The sequence below is a fragment of the Pinus tabuliformis genome, chromosome X (assembly GCF_031772625.1).
Source record: "Pinus tabuliformis cultivar Carrire ecotype Pingquan chromosome X, CPIR1, whole genome shotgun sequence".
Taxonomy (NCBI): Eukaryota; Viridiplantae; Streptophyta; class Pinopsida; order Pinales; family Pinaceae; genus Pinus; species Pinus tabuliformis.
Window position 1 is genome coordinate 1,504,660,907 of NC_142308.1, and position 16,996 is coordinate 1,504,677,902.

Here is a 16,996-nt window from a genome sequence, read left to right on the forward strand (position 1 = left end):
CCATTGCGAAGTGGAATTTTTGAATTTGCAACAAAATCTTAAAAATACTAAACCTTTAATACTTAAATTTGTTTTAATTATTATTTATTTTGTTTAATTGATAATATATAATCTTATAAAAATACTAACATGAAGTAAATCTTAAATTTATGGAATATGTATTGGGTGAGATCACACATTGCCATACAAACCACCCACCACATTCAAACCAAACCATGGGATGAGTGGTGCCCTAGTATGGAAGTAGGCTGCAATAATGTGAAAAAGGGGCTTCAAACCTTTTGACTTGAATTCTAAAGCACTGCAATAATGTGAAGAAAGGGCTTCAAACCTTTTGACTTGAACTCTAAAGCACTGCTATGCACGAGGACCACATTCAAACCAAACTATGGGACGAGTGGTGCCCTAGTATGGAAGTAGGCTGCAATAACGTGAAAAAGGGGCTTCAAACCTTTTGACTTGAATTCTAAAGCACTGCAATAATGTGAAGAAAGGGCTTCAAACCTTTTGACTTGAACTCTAAAGCACTGCTACGCACGAGGATAGAGAGGCCAACATGACCACCAAAATTTGAACTTCCATTTCTAGACAGTAGGTTTCTGTTTATAGTTATGATATGTAAACGCTATATTCTGTTGTTGTCAATTTCTAGCGGCCATTTTGTACTTTTTCTCTATTTAATAAATGTCTGAAACCTCTTTTAACATATTTTAATAATGATTATGTTATACATAACATAAATCATAGAGAACACATTCAACGAATCCAGAAAAACGTTACTGATGGTAGAAGTAGAGGAGAGAGTTAATTGGTTCACGAAAAGACTCCCATATTAATTGTAGATTTGATTGGAGGGGAAAATTTGAGATCACATGAAAGATCATTATTGCCGTGAACAAATATCTGATCAAGTTAAAATAACATATTCAAATATTGCTATACTGCACAAATTATGATATTATTTCAAGCCCTGCAAGAAAAATTACTTGTAAAATGACTACATAAGAGGAGATGAAAATTAATAAATAGCACACATGATAACGCTTTTTGAGCCAATGTAGATGGGCCTGCATTTGGACTCTTGCTTTGTATGTCTATCTCAATTCCATTTTTATCCATTTTGGAGGTCTCTCATTTAGGCATCGTTCTATCATAAAACATCGTACAAAGGCTGGTCCATAATTATTTGCTGCTAGAGTTTCTAGGGCTGCATTGCCCTTTTCAACTCTGACATTTATAACCCTAAATTTATGCCTTGTCAGTAACGCATCTAGATAACCAACAATACTGATAATGAAGTTTTCCATGGTAGCTGAATTGTACCTACAACTTTGTAGTTAATTGTTTACGAGCTGGCAGTGCTTTAAAACTTGCAGTTCCAGTAACTTCTCGCCCAGTGACCAGTGAATTGATTTCATATGTTCCTTCATATGAGTATATAGGTTCCAAATCACAAAATGCCTGCAAAAATACCAAACATGCATTTAAGTACATAAAAGCAATGTTCACGCAAATTTTCGCATTTCAGATTGATTTCCAGATCTATCTAATTAAATGCACACTCTAGAGGAAAAGAATCTCCACGTTCAGAACCAGGAAAAAATCAAAATTTCTAAAGGGGCTCTTCTTTCAATAGAAATTTGAAATGCTAATCCAGTATTAGAAAAGGGAATTAGAAAAACTTCCCACCATTTTAGTCCTACTAAAGATAACATGCTTTTTCACCAAAAGTAGCGAGATGCTACATTATACCAGCCTCTGATCCTCTTTCTCTATATACACTTTCTGAGGAAAAGTTAAAACTATACTTGTGAACTAGTTAATATATCTTACATTTCAGTGTTAAAAGTTTCGGGCATCAATACATATCCTAGGGGGCAGTACATACCTTAGCCACTAGAAAGTCGGTCAAGATTCCATTGCCACCAAGTAATTCTCGTCCCAAAGACACTACCTCCCTTGCTTTCAAGGTATTCCAGGCCTATACAAATCTCAGAACATAGCATATATCTGTCAGACTCTCAAAAAGTGCTCTCCTTAAACAACTGATTATAGCCAAATTGTTGCAGTTAAGTCACATGCCTTGGCTAAGCTGGCATGCCCTAGAGTCATCTTCCCATCATCATACAACTTGCACAGTCGCCATCCCATTAAGTTCATCGCTTGAATGTTACCCAACATACGAGTAAGTTTTTCTTGGCTGATTTGGAAAGAATTTAATGACACTCCAAACTGCTTTCTTTCCTGTAAATACCTATAAAGTGAAAAACAGAAATAGAGCTTTATTCCCAACTAAACTGTACAAAAATGAACTAAGATTCAAGATTCAAACGTAATCAAGGTCAATGTCCAAGAAAAAACAATATTGCACCTGTGACACATATCATAGACACCCATTGCAATACCGATGGGCTGCCAAGAAACTATTACACGTGATACAACAAGCACCTGAAATACAATAAAGACATAAACTCAGTGTGGTTTTCAAACCAGGCACACAAATGAAACTATTGCTAATTGCAGACAACTATTTAACTGTCATTTCAATGACAATATTAGCATACATTACAAATGTTTAACCTAAGAGCAGATAAAATCTATAAAAGTGCAATAGGGTGATTATATCAAATGGACCCACCAAAAGAAAATGCATTGGTACAGGTCACCTTCCTTTATGCAGATTTCCTAATGATTTTCAGAGATCCAAATATTACCAGCCAACGGTCACAAACATACCTTTCTTGTGTCTTCAAAGGAATCGATGCCTGGCAATCTATCCCCGTCAGCAACAAAAACTTCTTTCAAAAGAATGTCCCCATTTTGAACACACCTCAGCCCAATTTTATTTTCTATTTTGGTTACCCTCAGTCCAGGAGTACCTTTTTTCACAATGAACCTGTGGAAAATCCATGGAAATTAGATATACAGGAAACAATTCAATACATATGACATATAATGCTTGTATATGAAGCCTCTTCTTTAAAAGGAATCTTGGTACTTCTTCATGCAGTTCATCTTGCATGCTTTCATTTTGTCATTTGTTTTCATAGGCAGAAGCTGTAGTCAAGATTGTTCATCAAACAATACTGTTCATATAAACTGATACATAAGGAACAGGTCAAATAAGTAAGATTTAATACCTATTATTATTATAGCCAATTCAACTTATCTTTGCTACTATTTCTCTTACCCATTGATTTGATTTGTGGTTGTATTCCTGGCAAAAACAACTAGTATGTCTGCAAAGGTACTGTTTCCTATCCAACGTTTTTGGCCATTCAACTTCCAACCACCTACAACCTGTTATTATTATTACCCAGAAAATGGCATCACAAATGGATGAGATATTAGAATTTACTTTCATTGCTTTCGAAAATGGATGGCATGAAAAGACAATATTTATGCCACTATTTTTGTTCTTTCAAACGATAATTAATGAAGAATCAAGACAGCATTCGAGGGGGGAAAAGCCTTATGACAGGACAATTGAATGATAATGTAATCACAACAGACCTTGGTTGCTGTTGTGTTCAAAGAGCTTGCATCGCTGCCAAAGTTGGGTTCAGTCAAAGCCTGTAAAAATGAAAAAAACATTACATGCCACATTGATTAGTACATCTTAAGTATTAGAAACAATGACATGAACAGCGAATAACCTATACTGAAAAAAGGATGTACATACCCAACATGATATAGTATCAAGTCGAGCTAAAGAAGGTAGGTATTTTGTCTTTTGATCCTCGCTTCCACACATTGCTGTTCAGGTATTTTCACAAACTAGGATAAGATGTACTGGTATAATTACAATGATACATATCATATGAAAAGCACAGCTATATGCCACGTCAAAATGCTTATGGTAGATGCACTGTGACAAACGGAAGCGAGAACATGCAGGTTGAAATTTTGAGCTTACAAATTGTAAGCATCGCCAAGCAAGTGTGAACCAACAAAAATGTGGAACAGCTAGCATCTACCCTTGCAACCTCAGCCAATGCAAGCGCACTCCCAAGAATAGATAGACCAGGGCAGCCATATCCCTACGAACCAATCACTCTCTGGATTATATTGAAAAGTTTCGTAAGAAGTATTTAAATAAGAGAAAGACACTTATATCTTGCCTCATAGGCTCAGACCTTAATGGTGGCTCCAGACACATTAAGATTCGCAAGCTTTGGCACAAGCTCAAATGGAAATTCCGCTCGTTCCCAGTACTGACAAAACAACAGAATGGTTAAAACAACCAAGCTCACATTCCCAGTATTGGCAAAACAACAGAATGGTTAAAACAACCAAGCTCACATTCCCAGTACTGGCAAAACAACCAAGTTCACATTGAAGCTCAAGATAAAGACCTGAAAGATGCAAATTTATTGTGTGGAACTGTAACTCATCACTGTACCAGGAACTTTTATAGTAGAAGACTGATAAATCATAGCCTTCCCCTCCCTAATGAAAACAATGCAAAAAAAGAGTAAACGATGGAAAATTTATGGAAGATCCCATCTTTGGCCTATATAATGTTAGATTATGCCTGGAAATCTATGCTCAATTAATATCGATGATCGAATAACAAAAATAAGTTGTAAGTGTTAACACCGTCGAATTAGGCAAGGAGCCAATTTATTCCATTTCAGTCTCACTGCTATCCACATTTTAAATGTATAACTTTAGGTAATATCAGCTTAAATCTAAATCTATCTTACTCCAGATCTATCATATGTCAAGAGAAATGAAATAAGTGTTCATTTCAATATATTTGATCTCTCATTATGCATGATATATCCAGAGAATGCATATTTTATTTATATATGTGTGTTGGTATGTTGTGTGGGCCTCAAGTGTCAACTCTACATTGAACAGAGAGGAAATTACAAATCTCCTCCCTCATAGTGAGCACCATACCACCATACCATTCAAATGTTTAAACCATATAAAACATTTTGCTTTCTGTTATATATATATAGTATGATTATTGAAATATTTTATTTATGGTTCATATAAAATATTCATCAATATTTTTCTTTTTTCTTTTTTTTCCAACTCCATGTTAAGCATAAAAGAATTTTACATCTAGATTATGGAAAATTCCTCTATACTCAATTACATATATATCCTGTCTACTTATCCCCTCTTTATGGGCTAAAGAGTGCAACATGTTTAACCGATGAACATAATTTTCTAAACATGCTAAAATCGACACCATGTGCAGGAAATTTTTTATATGAAATCTGATTCTATGCAATAAAACCAGAGAATGTGCAAAATAGAAGAAATTGAAATGAAAGGGAAAAGAAAATACCTTAACAATTATCGGAGCAATTTCTGTTTCTGCAAATTCCCTGACTTTCTTACGAATAGACCGCTCTTCAGGGGTTAGAAAAGCATCTAACTGAAAATAATCGGATACTGCAAAATCAAAACAAAATAACAAGATGATGAGAATTTTCGTATCTGGTATCCGAAACGCAGAACCTACGAAGCACTCGAGACCAGGAAAAATGCTTGCCTCCTTGAAACAATTTCTGAGACCTAGTTTCAAGTAGACATTGCATACTTGGAAAAAATATCTAAAACTTCAAAATTCAAATTGCAAAAGTTTTAATTCAATTTCAGCATTCAGTTAGATTAAGAGGACTTATTGAACCCATGATCTAGATTTTAATTTCAGTTTAATATGATTCTATTGTCAAGTAGCTTGTAACTTCTCTGTTACCTATATGGTTCTATTGTCAAGTAAGTTGTACCTTGTCTGTTACCTACACGGACAACAAAGTGTGCTAAAATTGGAACTGAGACTGGGTTTTATTTAGTACTACAGTGTCCCAACTCCAGATCCCTCTGCCTTGACTGCGCTTTTGGTAATATTCACAGAAGAGATCAATTAGTGTCACTTACAATGAAAAGGTAAAACACAAAATGACTGTCATCTGGAAATGGATGTGGATCAATTTTGTATGAATATTCTCTAGATATTAGTTCTTCCAGAGCAATAGTCATATGATGTGAGCTAAGAGACCAAAAGATTAACCTCCAATGAGAAGAACAAAAAAATCTCAAATGCAAATTTTAACATTTTTTATTTTCATAGATTATTTAACTACTTTAAAGTTACTATAAATTATTTATTTATTTAAATATTATTAATATAAATAAAACAAAAATTTATTTAAATATCAATTTTCAAATTAAAAATATTATTTTAAAATTAATATAACATATCACAATAAAATATATCTTACCTTTATTATTACCAAAGATTAATATACTCAATCCTAAAGGAAATATAAAATAATATGAAAACATGATATTTACTACTGTGTAAAAAAAATAAGTATGAATATCTTACCATATAAATCAAATACATAGAAGTTAATGATACCCATCATTAAAAGAAATACAAAATAATAAGGAAGCATGATATTTAGAATACTAATGGAAACTTCCCAAAAGTTTTGACTAATGCCTATCTTTGAAAATCACGTCAATATTTTATTTTCACAATCCATCTTGTTACTTTAGAATTCTATTGTTGCCAACAGCAGGATAATCTGGTGAAATTTAGATTTTTTTTCCACAGTGACAATTGAAAATATTGGTGTCCATGGACTGTAGCACTTTAAGTAACTTTTTTGGGGGATTTTTGGAACTCATTTTGCCTGGTTGGGATTTTTGGAACTCATTTTGTCTTGTTTAATTTTACCGATACCCTGGGATGTTTGAAAATATTTTCCTAATATTTATGATATTTTAATTTTTCTGACCGTGATATTTTCACCTACACAATATGAGTAACATTACTTTACATGATTGGTTTCGGGTGCAATTAACAATTTGTTATGTGATTTTTATGATTTGAGTAAATGAAACTCAAGGTTTAAATACATCTTTGTCTATTAGCATTCATATTCTCTCTGGACATTGTAATCTAGGAGGTCTGCACAAGTAACTTATAAATCATTAATTATTATAATATATACATTTATGAATTTACTCATAGTATCCTGGTGATTCAGAGCATTCTCCAAATCACCCACCTTAAAAATATTGTTTGTTTGAAATGAGATAAGTGACTGATAAAATTTCATTATCGATCCACCTTTATTTTCCCTACCTAACAGAAAACAGCCAATGACCATACATTATTTTTCCACCTCTATTTTCCCCACAAGAAAACAGACAATGACCATACGGGATAGGGATTGGCTCTGTGATCTATTATCTATGCTGTTTGACTTCCCAATTTCATGGAATTGATGCTACTAATTGCAAGACGTAACACTGGTTTGTCTCTCTCATATTTAAGGGTAAACATATTCCAAAACCCCAACAAATCCAACTTAAAAGTATCAAATTCCCTAATCAAAATAATGTTCAATTCCTAAAATGAAGACCAAAAATGCATCAGGCAGAAAACAGCAATATCTGGAATATGCTTTAATGGAATTCAAGTTGGGTATTCCATGAAACCGGTGATTCTAGGATGATATTTGACAGTAAAGTGTACGTAACAAAAAAAATAGAGATCATCGAGGGTGTCAAATTTTAAATCATTGTGCAGAGATAAGCATTTCGGGGCTTTTTTTCATCACATCTGCATAACAAATTAACAAAACCCATGTGCTAAATATAAACTGGCGCTAAATCTTAAAAGAATAAAGACGTAAGTAAGTTTAGAAGCACTTGCCACAGGGAGGGAACTTGGAAGCTGGAGTAGCCTGAGGAAAAGCCTGCGAAATATCCATCGCCGGTAAACCCAAATGAGATCTTCGATCATCGGCCATTGCTCTGCTCTAATAAGCTGAATTTTTGACAAGTCCCACAGAGGAAAATTCCCGAATACGGCCAATTAGAAGAGTAAGTAATATATAGAACAACTATCACCCCAATCAGAAGAGAATCTGTCTATGCAGACATCCGGCAACGAAAAATTACTGAGCCCCAATTTATATAAAGAACTTTTCACAGTGACGTGTCAAGATGGGGATATACATCTGACGTGTGATCATGGGTTCCTATATTGAGGAAGCGATAAAACTTTGTTTCCTATATTGAGGAAGTGATAAAACTTTGTTACAAACAACGAGACTAGAGGGGTTATTACAACGTTTAAAAACGAATCCGATGGTTTTTATGATAGTCAGATTCTTTATCCTCCCACAATTATGAATGAATGAATGATATTTTAATTTTCATGAGACTATTTGTCCATGTCGATCATGTCGATCATTTTCTCAGCATTGATTGAGCTTGTTTTATGTTAATATGGTCTCATTGTTAAAAATGGGGATACTTATATACTTAATATTAATGAAGTCATTTCCCACAATCCAATTCTCTAAGTATGAGTATTAAGACGATAGTAATCACTTAAATCATCACATGGTTTGCATTGTAATATTAGTGATCAATTTAAATAGTGGGAAAAGTATATGATGAGATGTTTATCTATGAGGTGTAGACCAATTAGTTTGTGTGGGGTTTAGTCTCTATTAGGTCTCAAGTTCAAATCACATAGGAAGGCGCTAAGGGTGTGAGCCACCTCTGGGGGAATAAATTATTCCATGGAGCGTTTAGGCTTGACTAAGTCTCACATAACCTAATGGTAGTGTCCCACTAATGGGCAGACCATTCTTCCATTCAACATTAAAGTTGTCCCTAGCCTAGGCTCCACCTAGATATGGTTTTTTTTAAATGCGATGAGATGTCCATCCCCCATGGCATTCATAGAGTAAGTGTTCTGCATGCATTTGAACTCTAGGCTAGTGATCTCCTTGGTCATGTTACCACTCAAACTAGCAGGGGACCTAAAAGGGGTTTCTATGAGGGCAACTATTAGGTCAATGGGAACTATGGAGACTTAGCCCACTATCACCACAACTAAGACTCCCTGCTCTTTACGGTCTTTCACCGATGGGAGGATACCCAGTAGTTAGGAAGTCACTTATAAAGTGTAGATCAATAAAGAGTTGGAGTGACCCAAATTATTCCATTTCTAGAAGAGTTTGAAGGATAGGGCTTGCTTGCTCTTTAAGCAAGGGACTTGATCTTCTAGGGAGAGGGGATGAGGATTGGAGGGTTGAGGTAGAAGGATAAGACCTATAAAAGATGTTCTCAATCCCTAAAATCCTTTTGAGAACTTGGATTCTCGAGTAGTCCTTGATAAATAGGCTTTGGTGAAGAATGGGACCACATGAGGCCAAGTGGACCCAACTCGGGTTAGGGGATGGATTTTGCCAACCAACGATGATCTTAACCATGCCAAGGTGAGGGGAAAGGATAAAACAAGAATTTTCTCCCAAAGATGTCAAATTGATCCTACTAGGTTCTAGCCTTGGGAACACCTAGGCAAAACTTGATCCTAGAGCTAGGGCTTGGGGTATTTGGAGGTTCCACTGCCAAAATTGCTTCAAATTTGGAGGAGAGCAAGGCGACCCACTAGCGCATTTGTATCTAGGAGATTGAAGTTTTCTTGTGGCCAGTTTCTCAGGAAATTGATGCCATAGGTGACCTAATGGGGCTAGACCTAGGAAACAAAAGGGAAAAAAGTAAAAGAGGGTTAAAATGATCACCTTTTTTGAGGGCCCAATCCCTAATTCACTTGGGGATATGGAGTCAAGGATAATAATGAAGAAGGAACTATTTTCTTGTTCAAGGAGGCTCCAAAAGTCAACTCCATCCAACGTTAGAGAAAAGAGAAGAAAAATGGTTGTTACCCACCACTTTGTGGGTGATATCCCCATGAGAAATTTTTCTCCATGATGAGCCTCAGACGGAAGCCAGCAACCCCTTGATGCCTCCTACTAGCTCGTTGTGCCATTTCTCTGCCACCTGAGCCAGCCATGTGGTCCCTCACCCACCTGTATTGATCGTATATTTGAAGGTGAGCCTCCCGAATCTAAAGGTATGTCTTGTCATTTGGTAATTGACTATTGGGTTTACTTATCATGGATACTTCTAGGTATGGATTGATGGGGGGATTTGGCGGAAAGAGTGGGATTAGTTTGTGCTCATGTCCCCTTGATCTCTTTTGAGTGTTACCCTTGGATCTTAGTCATGTGGGATAGACTCCTTCATTGACCATTCAGTTCTAGGGTGGTACTACTTGGGAAACCCCTACTTTGCATGTGTGGTCCCGCTCCTTTACCCGCACATTACTCCCTTTCCACTCATTATACCCCCATTCATCTTTTCTCCCACTTGGGTCCACATAGGGATAGCCTCCCTATCCCCTTGCCCCCACCTTGGGTCAGGCCTAAAATGATGCCCCAAGGGTTGAAGCAATTAAAACAAAAAGTGAAAAGAATAATTGGCCACATTTAACGATAAATTGTACCACAAAATGCAAAAGATGGTCGGGACAAAAATAATTAGCACATGGGCAAAAGCCATTACATGAGCTCTACCCCAATCATTGGCCATCACCTTGGTTCTATAGGCCCTAGATGAGCCTCCTCTATCATTCAGGAACCCATGATTGTGCCAACCCCTAGAGGGAAATGAACCGCGCTACCTAAAAGGGGGTAATCACTGTTATATCTTACACATCATGCTCTTGTCCTTTGAGCCCCGAGAAGTTAATTATATAAAATTCATAAAAAGGTATATGAAGATGGGTGGAAAAATCAAGGACATGGAACCTCTTGTACCACGATTGTTCCCTCTTATACATTACATACCCAGGTGTGGGCTTCCATATCTAGCTACCCCTATGCCCCACTATGTGGCACAGGGTTGCCCCTCTCATTCCCTATTCCACCTCACTTATTTGTCACTTGCCACCCCCATTAGAGGGATGTACCTTGGACATACTATCCCCTTTAAGGGTTGAAAGCACCTAATAAGGTACTTGCCTAACCACGTTTGGAGCTTGGAGACACTAGTACATGTCAAAGCCTACTACAGAAGGGCATGCCATTATGAAGTGCCCTTGTTGTTATCCGTGATTTGTAAGCTCTTTTACCCGATTATTTTAATGACTGGTTGTACTGGAAGCCTAAGGGACACATTGGATCTTATACAGGATTATAGGTGGTTTCCATTTTGGTTTGGTCTCCCTATATGGGATCCCCAACCCTAGAGGTCTACATTGACACATGTAAGGTGTGCATAGAGAGCCATTGGCTTCCACAGCAGCACACAACACTCTGCGGATCTTCATGGATGCTCAAAGATTACTAGCGATCCACTTTTGGGATGATGGTGATATGCTTGGTACATTATGCCCAACATGCCCCCATAGGAGCCCACACTCTTGATAGGTGTCCAGGACTTGTATGATGTCATGGCAGCATTCATTCCACCACTTGGAACCTTGCAAATGATCTATGATTCATATGAAGACCCATGGGGTCATCTATGTGCCCTGATACCCACTAGGAGCACCACAGGTCTCCTACTTGGAGAACAAGGGGCCACCCCCTTGTTCATCACATTCTGAGGAATTTATTCCTCAATATGGCACTTCAGGATATTATTGAGTATTTTGAGGGCCCTACGACATGCACATATTATTATTTGGTCCCTTGTGAGGGTTATTTTCACACTTATGAGCTAGTGTGGTGGGCTTGTCACCAATAGGGGTTTATTTGCACCTTATTTTATCATTAGCGGCTAATGTAGGCCCATAGGCTAATTAAATCTCCTTAGGAGGCTATATATTGATGTTATATACACTCATTTGTATCATCACTTGACTAGGATCTCTCTAATCATAGAGAACTTCACATTTTTTCCTTGGAGGATATTTTCTGGAGATGGATGAATTTTGACGTATGGATTTGGGCTATTTATCTTGTCTTGGAGCTTTGTCTTGTGAACGAAATGCTGGTTGGATATACTCTATAACGTTGTAAGTGAATTTTGATGTTATTATTCTTGTTGTTGCATACTGCTAAAATTAGGGCTAGTTGCTACATAATTGAAATGTGGAATTGAGCATGTTTTAGCTAATTTAATGTATGGGCCAATGTTATATGAATGAATGTCCTAGAGATTGTTTGTCTCGATAAGCTTGCATCGTTTGCTTTGAAGTATAAATGCTTGAAGGTCCCTTTTCTTTTCTTTCTCTCAACATTGGATGAAATTGATTTTCTGGGCCTCCTTGATCAAGAAACCAAGTTCTTACTCATTACCATCCTTGACTCCATATCCCCAAGTGAATTAGGGCACTGGTCCCTTAAAGGGGTGATCATTTTAACCTTCCTTTTACCATTTTCCCCCTTTTCCCCAATTTTTGCCCCATTAAGTCACTTAGGGCATCAATTTCTCGAGAATTGACCCAAGGAAAAGATTCGATCTCCTACAGGATACCTCCCTTTCCTCCAAATTTGAGGCAATTCTAACAGTGGAATCTCTAGGAATCCCAAGCCCTAGCTCTAGGATGGAATTTTTCCTAGGCATCCCCAAGGCTAGACCTCAATAGGATCAATTCAACCTTACAAAGTAAATGTTCTTTTTGGTCCTTTCCCCTCACCTTTCCCAAGATAGGAACATCATTGGTTGTTGCATTCCATCCCCGAACCTGGGTTGGGTCCACTTGGCCCCGTGTGGTCCCACTTCTCAATAAAGAATATTCGTCAAGGACCATTTGGGAATCCAAGTTTCTAAGGATTATAGGGATTGAAAAACTCATATATAAGCCTACCCTTTCTCCATCAACCCTCCAATCCTTCCCACTTACCCCTGGTGGACCAAGACCCTTGCTTAAAGAGGAAGCAAGATCCATTCTTCACTCCATCCTTGGGAAAGGGTTTTCAAGGTCACTTCTCACCTATCCATTGACATCTACTTTACAAAGTGATCGCTACACTGCTGGGACTCGTCCCATTGGTGAAAGTCTGTAAAGAGTAGGGAGACTTAGCTATGGTGACAATGGGCTAAGCCTCCATCGTTGGCCTTAACTTAGTAGTTGCCCTCTTAGGAACCCCTTTTTAGTCACCTGCTAGTTTGAGTGGTAACATTTTTGGTGCCCTTTCCAGGGACAAGACATGTGTTTTGTTCCCTATATGACATTGATGTATCATTATTGGCGACTCAATTGGAGGAACGAAGTCCTAGTTCCTCTTTGAACTTCAAAGTCAATACTTGTAGGGAGAAGCAGGCATTTGTGAAGGCATTTTAATTCACCCTAGTGACTCCATTTTCGCATTATATGCAAGATCATGAAAAATGGTCACTAAAGTGTCCACAACATTAGCCCCGAAGAAGAACAATACATGTGGGAAAGATTGGATTCGTGGACTGAGCTTTGTGATCATCTAATAGAGCACAAGAATGAGGATTTCATACTCAATTTTTTTAACATGAGCTGGTCCAACCTCGACATCATAAGGAAGCAGTATGAAGAAGGGCCCACAAATTATCGCTTCTTGGATCTTGCCTATTATACTGGTGCATTTAATTCCTTGTCTCACAAGATCAAGGAAAAATATAGCTCATTACCAGATGAGGATTTGGATGACCAAGATGACCAAGAAGATGAGGACGATGAGGAAATACCAATTATGGAATTGAGGGTGAATAACAATGGAGTGGAAGGCATCTCCTCTAAATATGACAAAGATTTGGATCCTAGAAGCCTCCAAATCACACAAGAAATAATGGATGAATATAGCAGGTCATGTAGGGAGGTAGTAAGGGAATATAATTCTAATGAAGTTTTCTCTTGCTTATATGATGAAGAAGTGAAGCGTCATACGATGAAATGTGAATATAAAGAGAAACCTACTAATGCTCTCCTCCTAGAAGCATACTACTAGAATCATGTAACAAATACCTTAGCCATTGTTCTTCAAGAGAAGAGAGAACAAGAAAGGTCTCGTTTGTCAACCAACCAAGATGAAGATGCCTTCGATGATGAGCAGGAAAACGAGTCCTTGTTGGGATTGCAGGACGGGTAGGATGATTTAGAGGACACATGTGTTGGGAAGGATGAATTTATGGAAAGTGAAATTGAGACCAACCCTACCTTTCTCAAGGATATCACTCCTGATGAATCCTCTTTTGAAAACCTTGAGAGAGATGACCCCAATAGCCTCTTGGAAAATGACATTGAAGATTATTTCCACATTGAAAGGGAGAAATGAGAAATTCTTGGTCCTTAATTTGATTGTGCTCCCATTTATGACACTGACAAGGATGATGAGGATGAGATTGGCCTTCCCTTTCCCTCAGGAAATTATGATGGCATACCCATTGATACCCTTGGGAAAGAGAATTATTATTTTCCCTTGCATAAAGAAGGACAATCTTTGATGGAAGTGATTGACTCTCCTGTTAATGAAAGTCCAATCTTTGAATATCCTTTTAATGAAGGCCTAATGTTTAACACTTATAATGGGGAAAGAAACGAGGCTCTTACCTACCCACCTTATGATTATGTATTCAAATCACTCGAGCCTTTAAATTGTGGGGAAGGAAAACCCATTGAATATGCCACTCCACCCTCCCCTTTGCCTTTCCCTCTTGTTCATCACCTTGAGTCTTCCTCAAGTAAGTCCCTCGTCCCTTTTGGTGTCACCTCGAGTGACCATACCCCTTTGTCCTTTTCTGAATATGGTGTCAAGGAGGAATCCTTCATTGAATATACTTTATCCCTTTTGACCCATCCTCGGGAATATGATCACTTCGCGAACTCCCCTCCCTGTTGTTACCATCACATTGAGAGACCTATTCGTTGCATTCCTTCTTTATCTCACCCTTAGTTCCCCTCTCATCACAACCATGTGACATCCTGAAAGCATGATATTACAGGCAGTGATTGCGATGAGGAGTTCTCAAGAGTAATCATTCATTCCTCCATTTTGTACTTTGAAGGGGAGACCTGGACCTCTAGGATGACCAATTTTCTTTCTCCAGGGACCTCCCTCTACCTCAAATGGAGAACATGTTTTCCTACCTCCCACTGATGTGACTACATCCACATCAATTTGGGGGTTGCTACAAGAGTAATCATACTGGCAGGCATATGTATATTAATGTGATGATATGTTAGTTGCATTGGCTTTATGATTACACTTAGTATTAGCATTACTATATGCATGTTACAGTAGGATGCATTGCATGATGATTTTTTCATTAGAACTAACTTCATATGATGTTTCTCATGATATATTAGATTGCATACAAATAAAAATAAAAAGAGGTTGCATGTTGGTTTATGAGCTAACATTAAGCATGGGTTATCATCAAACATTGTGAAAAACATGTTGCCCCATTGCTTTGATCTTTGACATGTGCAGATAACATGTCTACGGTGACCAAGAGATTGTTGGAGTTCTCGTGACCTCCCTTACAAGCAACCTCATCCACTTCGAGAGAGATCACGTCCTAGTTGGAGCCACATGTTACCCACCACTTTATGGTTGATATCCCTAGGAGAAATGTTTCTCCGTGATGAGCCTCAGACGGTAGCCAACAACCCCTTGATGCCTCCTACTAGCTCATTGTGCCATTTCTCTGCCACCTGAGCCAATCATGTGGTCCCTCACCCACTTCTATTGATCATATGTTTGAAGGTGGGCCTCTCGAATCTAAAGGTATGTCTTGTCTTTTGGTAATTGAGTATTGGGTTTACTTATCATGGATACTTCTAGGTATGGATTGATGGGGGGATTTGGCGGAAAGAGTGGGCTTAGTTTGTGCTCCTTGTAGAAATTCTCACCGTAGATTAACCTGATAATGAAATATACTAAAGCAAAATCTTTAATCTACTTCTACAATCAAACTTGCGGAAGCTTAATAGATTTGAGCAAGATCAAGCAGAACACATATAACAAAGAAGAAGAATCAGTACACATGAAACACAGAAGAATAATCTGGGGAAAGCCTCAGCTAAAAACCCTGCTATCTGTATTATCATAAAAGTGGAAATATCTCAGGATTACACACAACTTTAGCTCTCACAGCTATCCAGCTCTCAGTACAATCCCTCACTATTGCTCATAGACAGAATAGACAACTCATATGCCTTTCCTCTGCCCTCCAAGCCTCCTATTTCCTTGCGCAATTTTCCCTGGGTGTTCCTGTTGTAACCTTGTGTGACACTGATCTCACACACTGCTCCAACACACTATAAAACTGCGCAAATCTCAAGGAATGAATTCCTTCTGCATGCAAGATATTTTCTTATAGGAAAATTCTTGCAACTGATAGTACACTATCCCTGCCTTTAATCTCAACTGGGTCTTTGTCTGAATTGACATGCATGAGTTATTTATGAGAGAATATTCAGTTATCTGGAGTACACTAGTTTCATGCATGCATGCATTAACTGATTGAACTCACAATTAGTTCCTCAAACTGTTTGGAACTAATTTAACTGGACTTAACTCAGTTAACTGAGCTAACTAATTACAACTCAAATACAACTCATCCTTATCTCCTTAATTAAGGGATAATCTCCTCAATCAAAGGAATAACTGTTGCATGACTTCACAAAGACTTCTAGCTTGAATTTCTCCAACTAATTAACTCAAGATGAATTAATTAATTATTTTCCAAGCAGCTAGTGAGACTAAATTCGAATTTTAATTCTCAATTTTAATTCAAGGAAAAATTAAAATTGGAATATTCTTGTTGCCACATTTCAACACTCCCTCTCAACAAGAAAGGGATTATCTGCCACCTCGATCCTGTCTCTATGGAACTCGAATTTACACTTTGACAATGCCTTAGTCAAAATGTCAGCATCTTGCTCCTTGGTCGAAATATACTGCAACAACATGATCCTCCTCGCCACACAGTCTCTGAGATGATGATACCAAATGTCGATATGCTTGGACCTGTCATGAAATACTAGATTCTCAGAGAGTTTGATACAACTCTGATTATCACAATAGATCATAGTTGGATCCATCCTCTGATCAAACAGACCAACTAGAATTTTCTGCACCTAGATGGCCTCACATGCTACCTGACTTGCAGCCATGTATTCAGCCTCTGCCGAGCTGAGTGCAACTGACCTTTGTTTCCTGTTGTACCAAGAAACTGCCAC

General features: G+C 37.7%; 1 protein-coding gene across 1 annotated transcript; it reads right to left on the bottom strand.

Moving 5' to 3' along the window:
* Positions 1 to 923: 923 nt before the first annotated feature.
* On the bottom strand, positions 924 to 7,934 carry LOC149145758 (acyl-coenzyme A oxidase 4, peroxisomal-like). Its single transcript, XM_089446766.1, has 12 exons — positions 7,688 to 7,934; positions 5,303 to 5,409; positions 4,137 to 4,214; positions 3,917 to 4,040; positions 3,683 to 3,756; positions 3,514 to 3,573; positions 3,191 to 3,300; positions 2,737 to 2,896; positions 2,372 to 2,448; positions 2,083 to 2,254; positions 1,889 to 1,981; positions 924 to 1,461 (listed from the first exon to the last, which is right to left on the bottom strand). The coding sequence occupies exons 1-12, from the start codon at positions 7,782 to 7,784 to the stop codon at positions 1,324 to 1,326; spliced, it is 1,290 nt and encodes a 429-aa protein (XP_089302892.1). The 5' UTR covers positions 7,785 to 7,934; the 3' UTR covers positions 924 to 1,323.
* Between the last annotated feature and the right edge of the window lie 9,062 nt (positions 7,935 to 16,996).

What these genes read in the sequence shown, in the direction of transcription:
- LOC149145758 (XM_089446766.1), bottom strand. Translation starts at nt 7,784, where the DNA reads ATGGCCGATGATCGAAGATCTCATTTGGGTTTACCGGCGATGGATATT. An exon ending in TTCCAAGTTCCCTCCCTGTG is followed by an intron (nt 5,410 to 7,687) that starts GCAAGTGCTTCT and finishes TTGATTTTGCAG; the next exon opens with TATCCGATTATTTTCAGTTA. An exon ending in CTTGGCGATGCTTACAATTT is followed by an intron (nt 3,757 to 3,916) that starts GTAAGCTCAAAA and finishes ATACCTGAACAG; the next exon opens with CAATGTGTGGAAGCGAGGAT.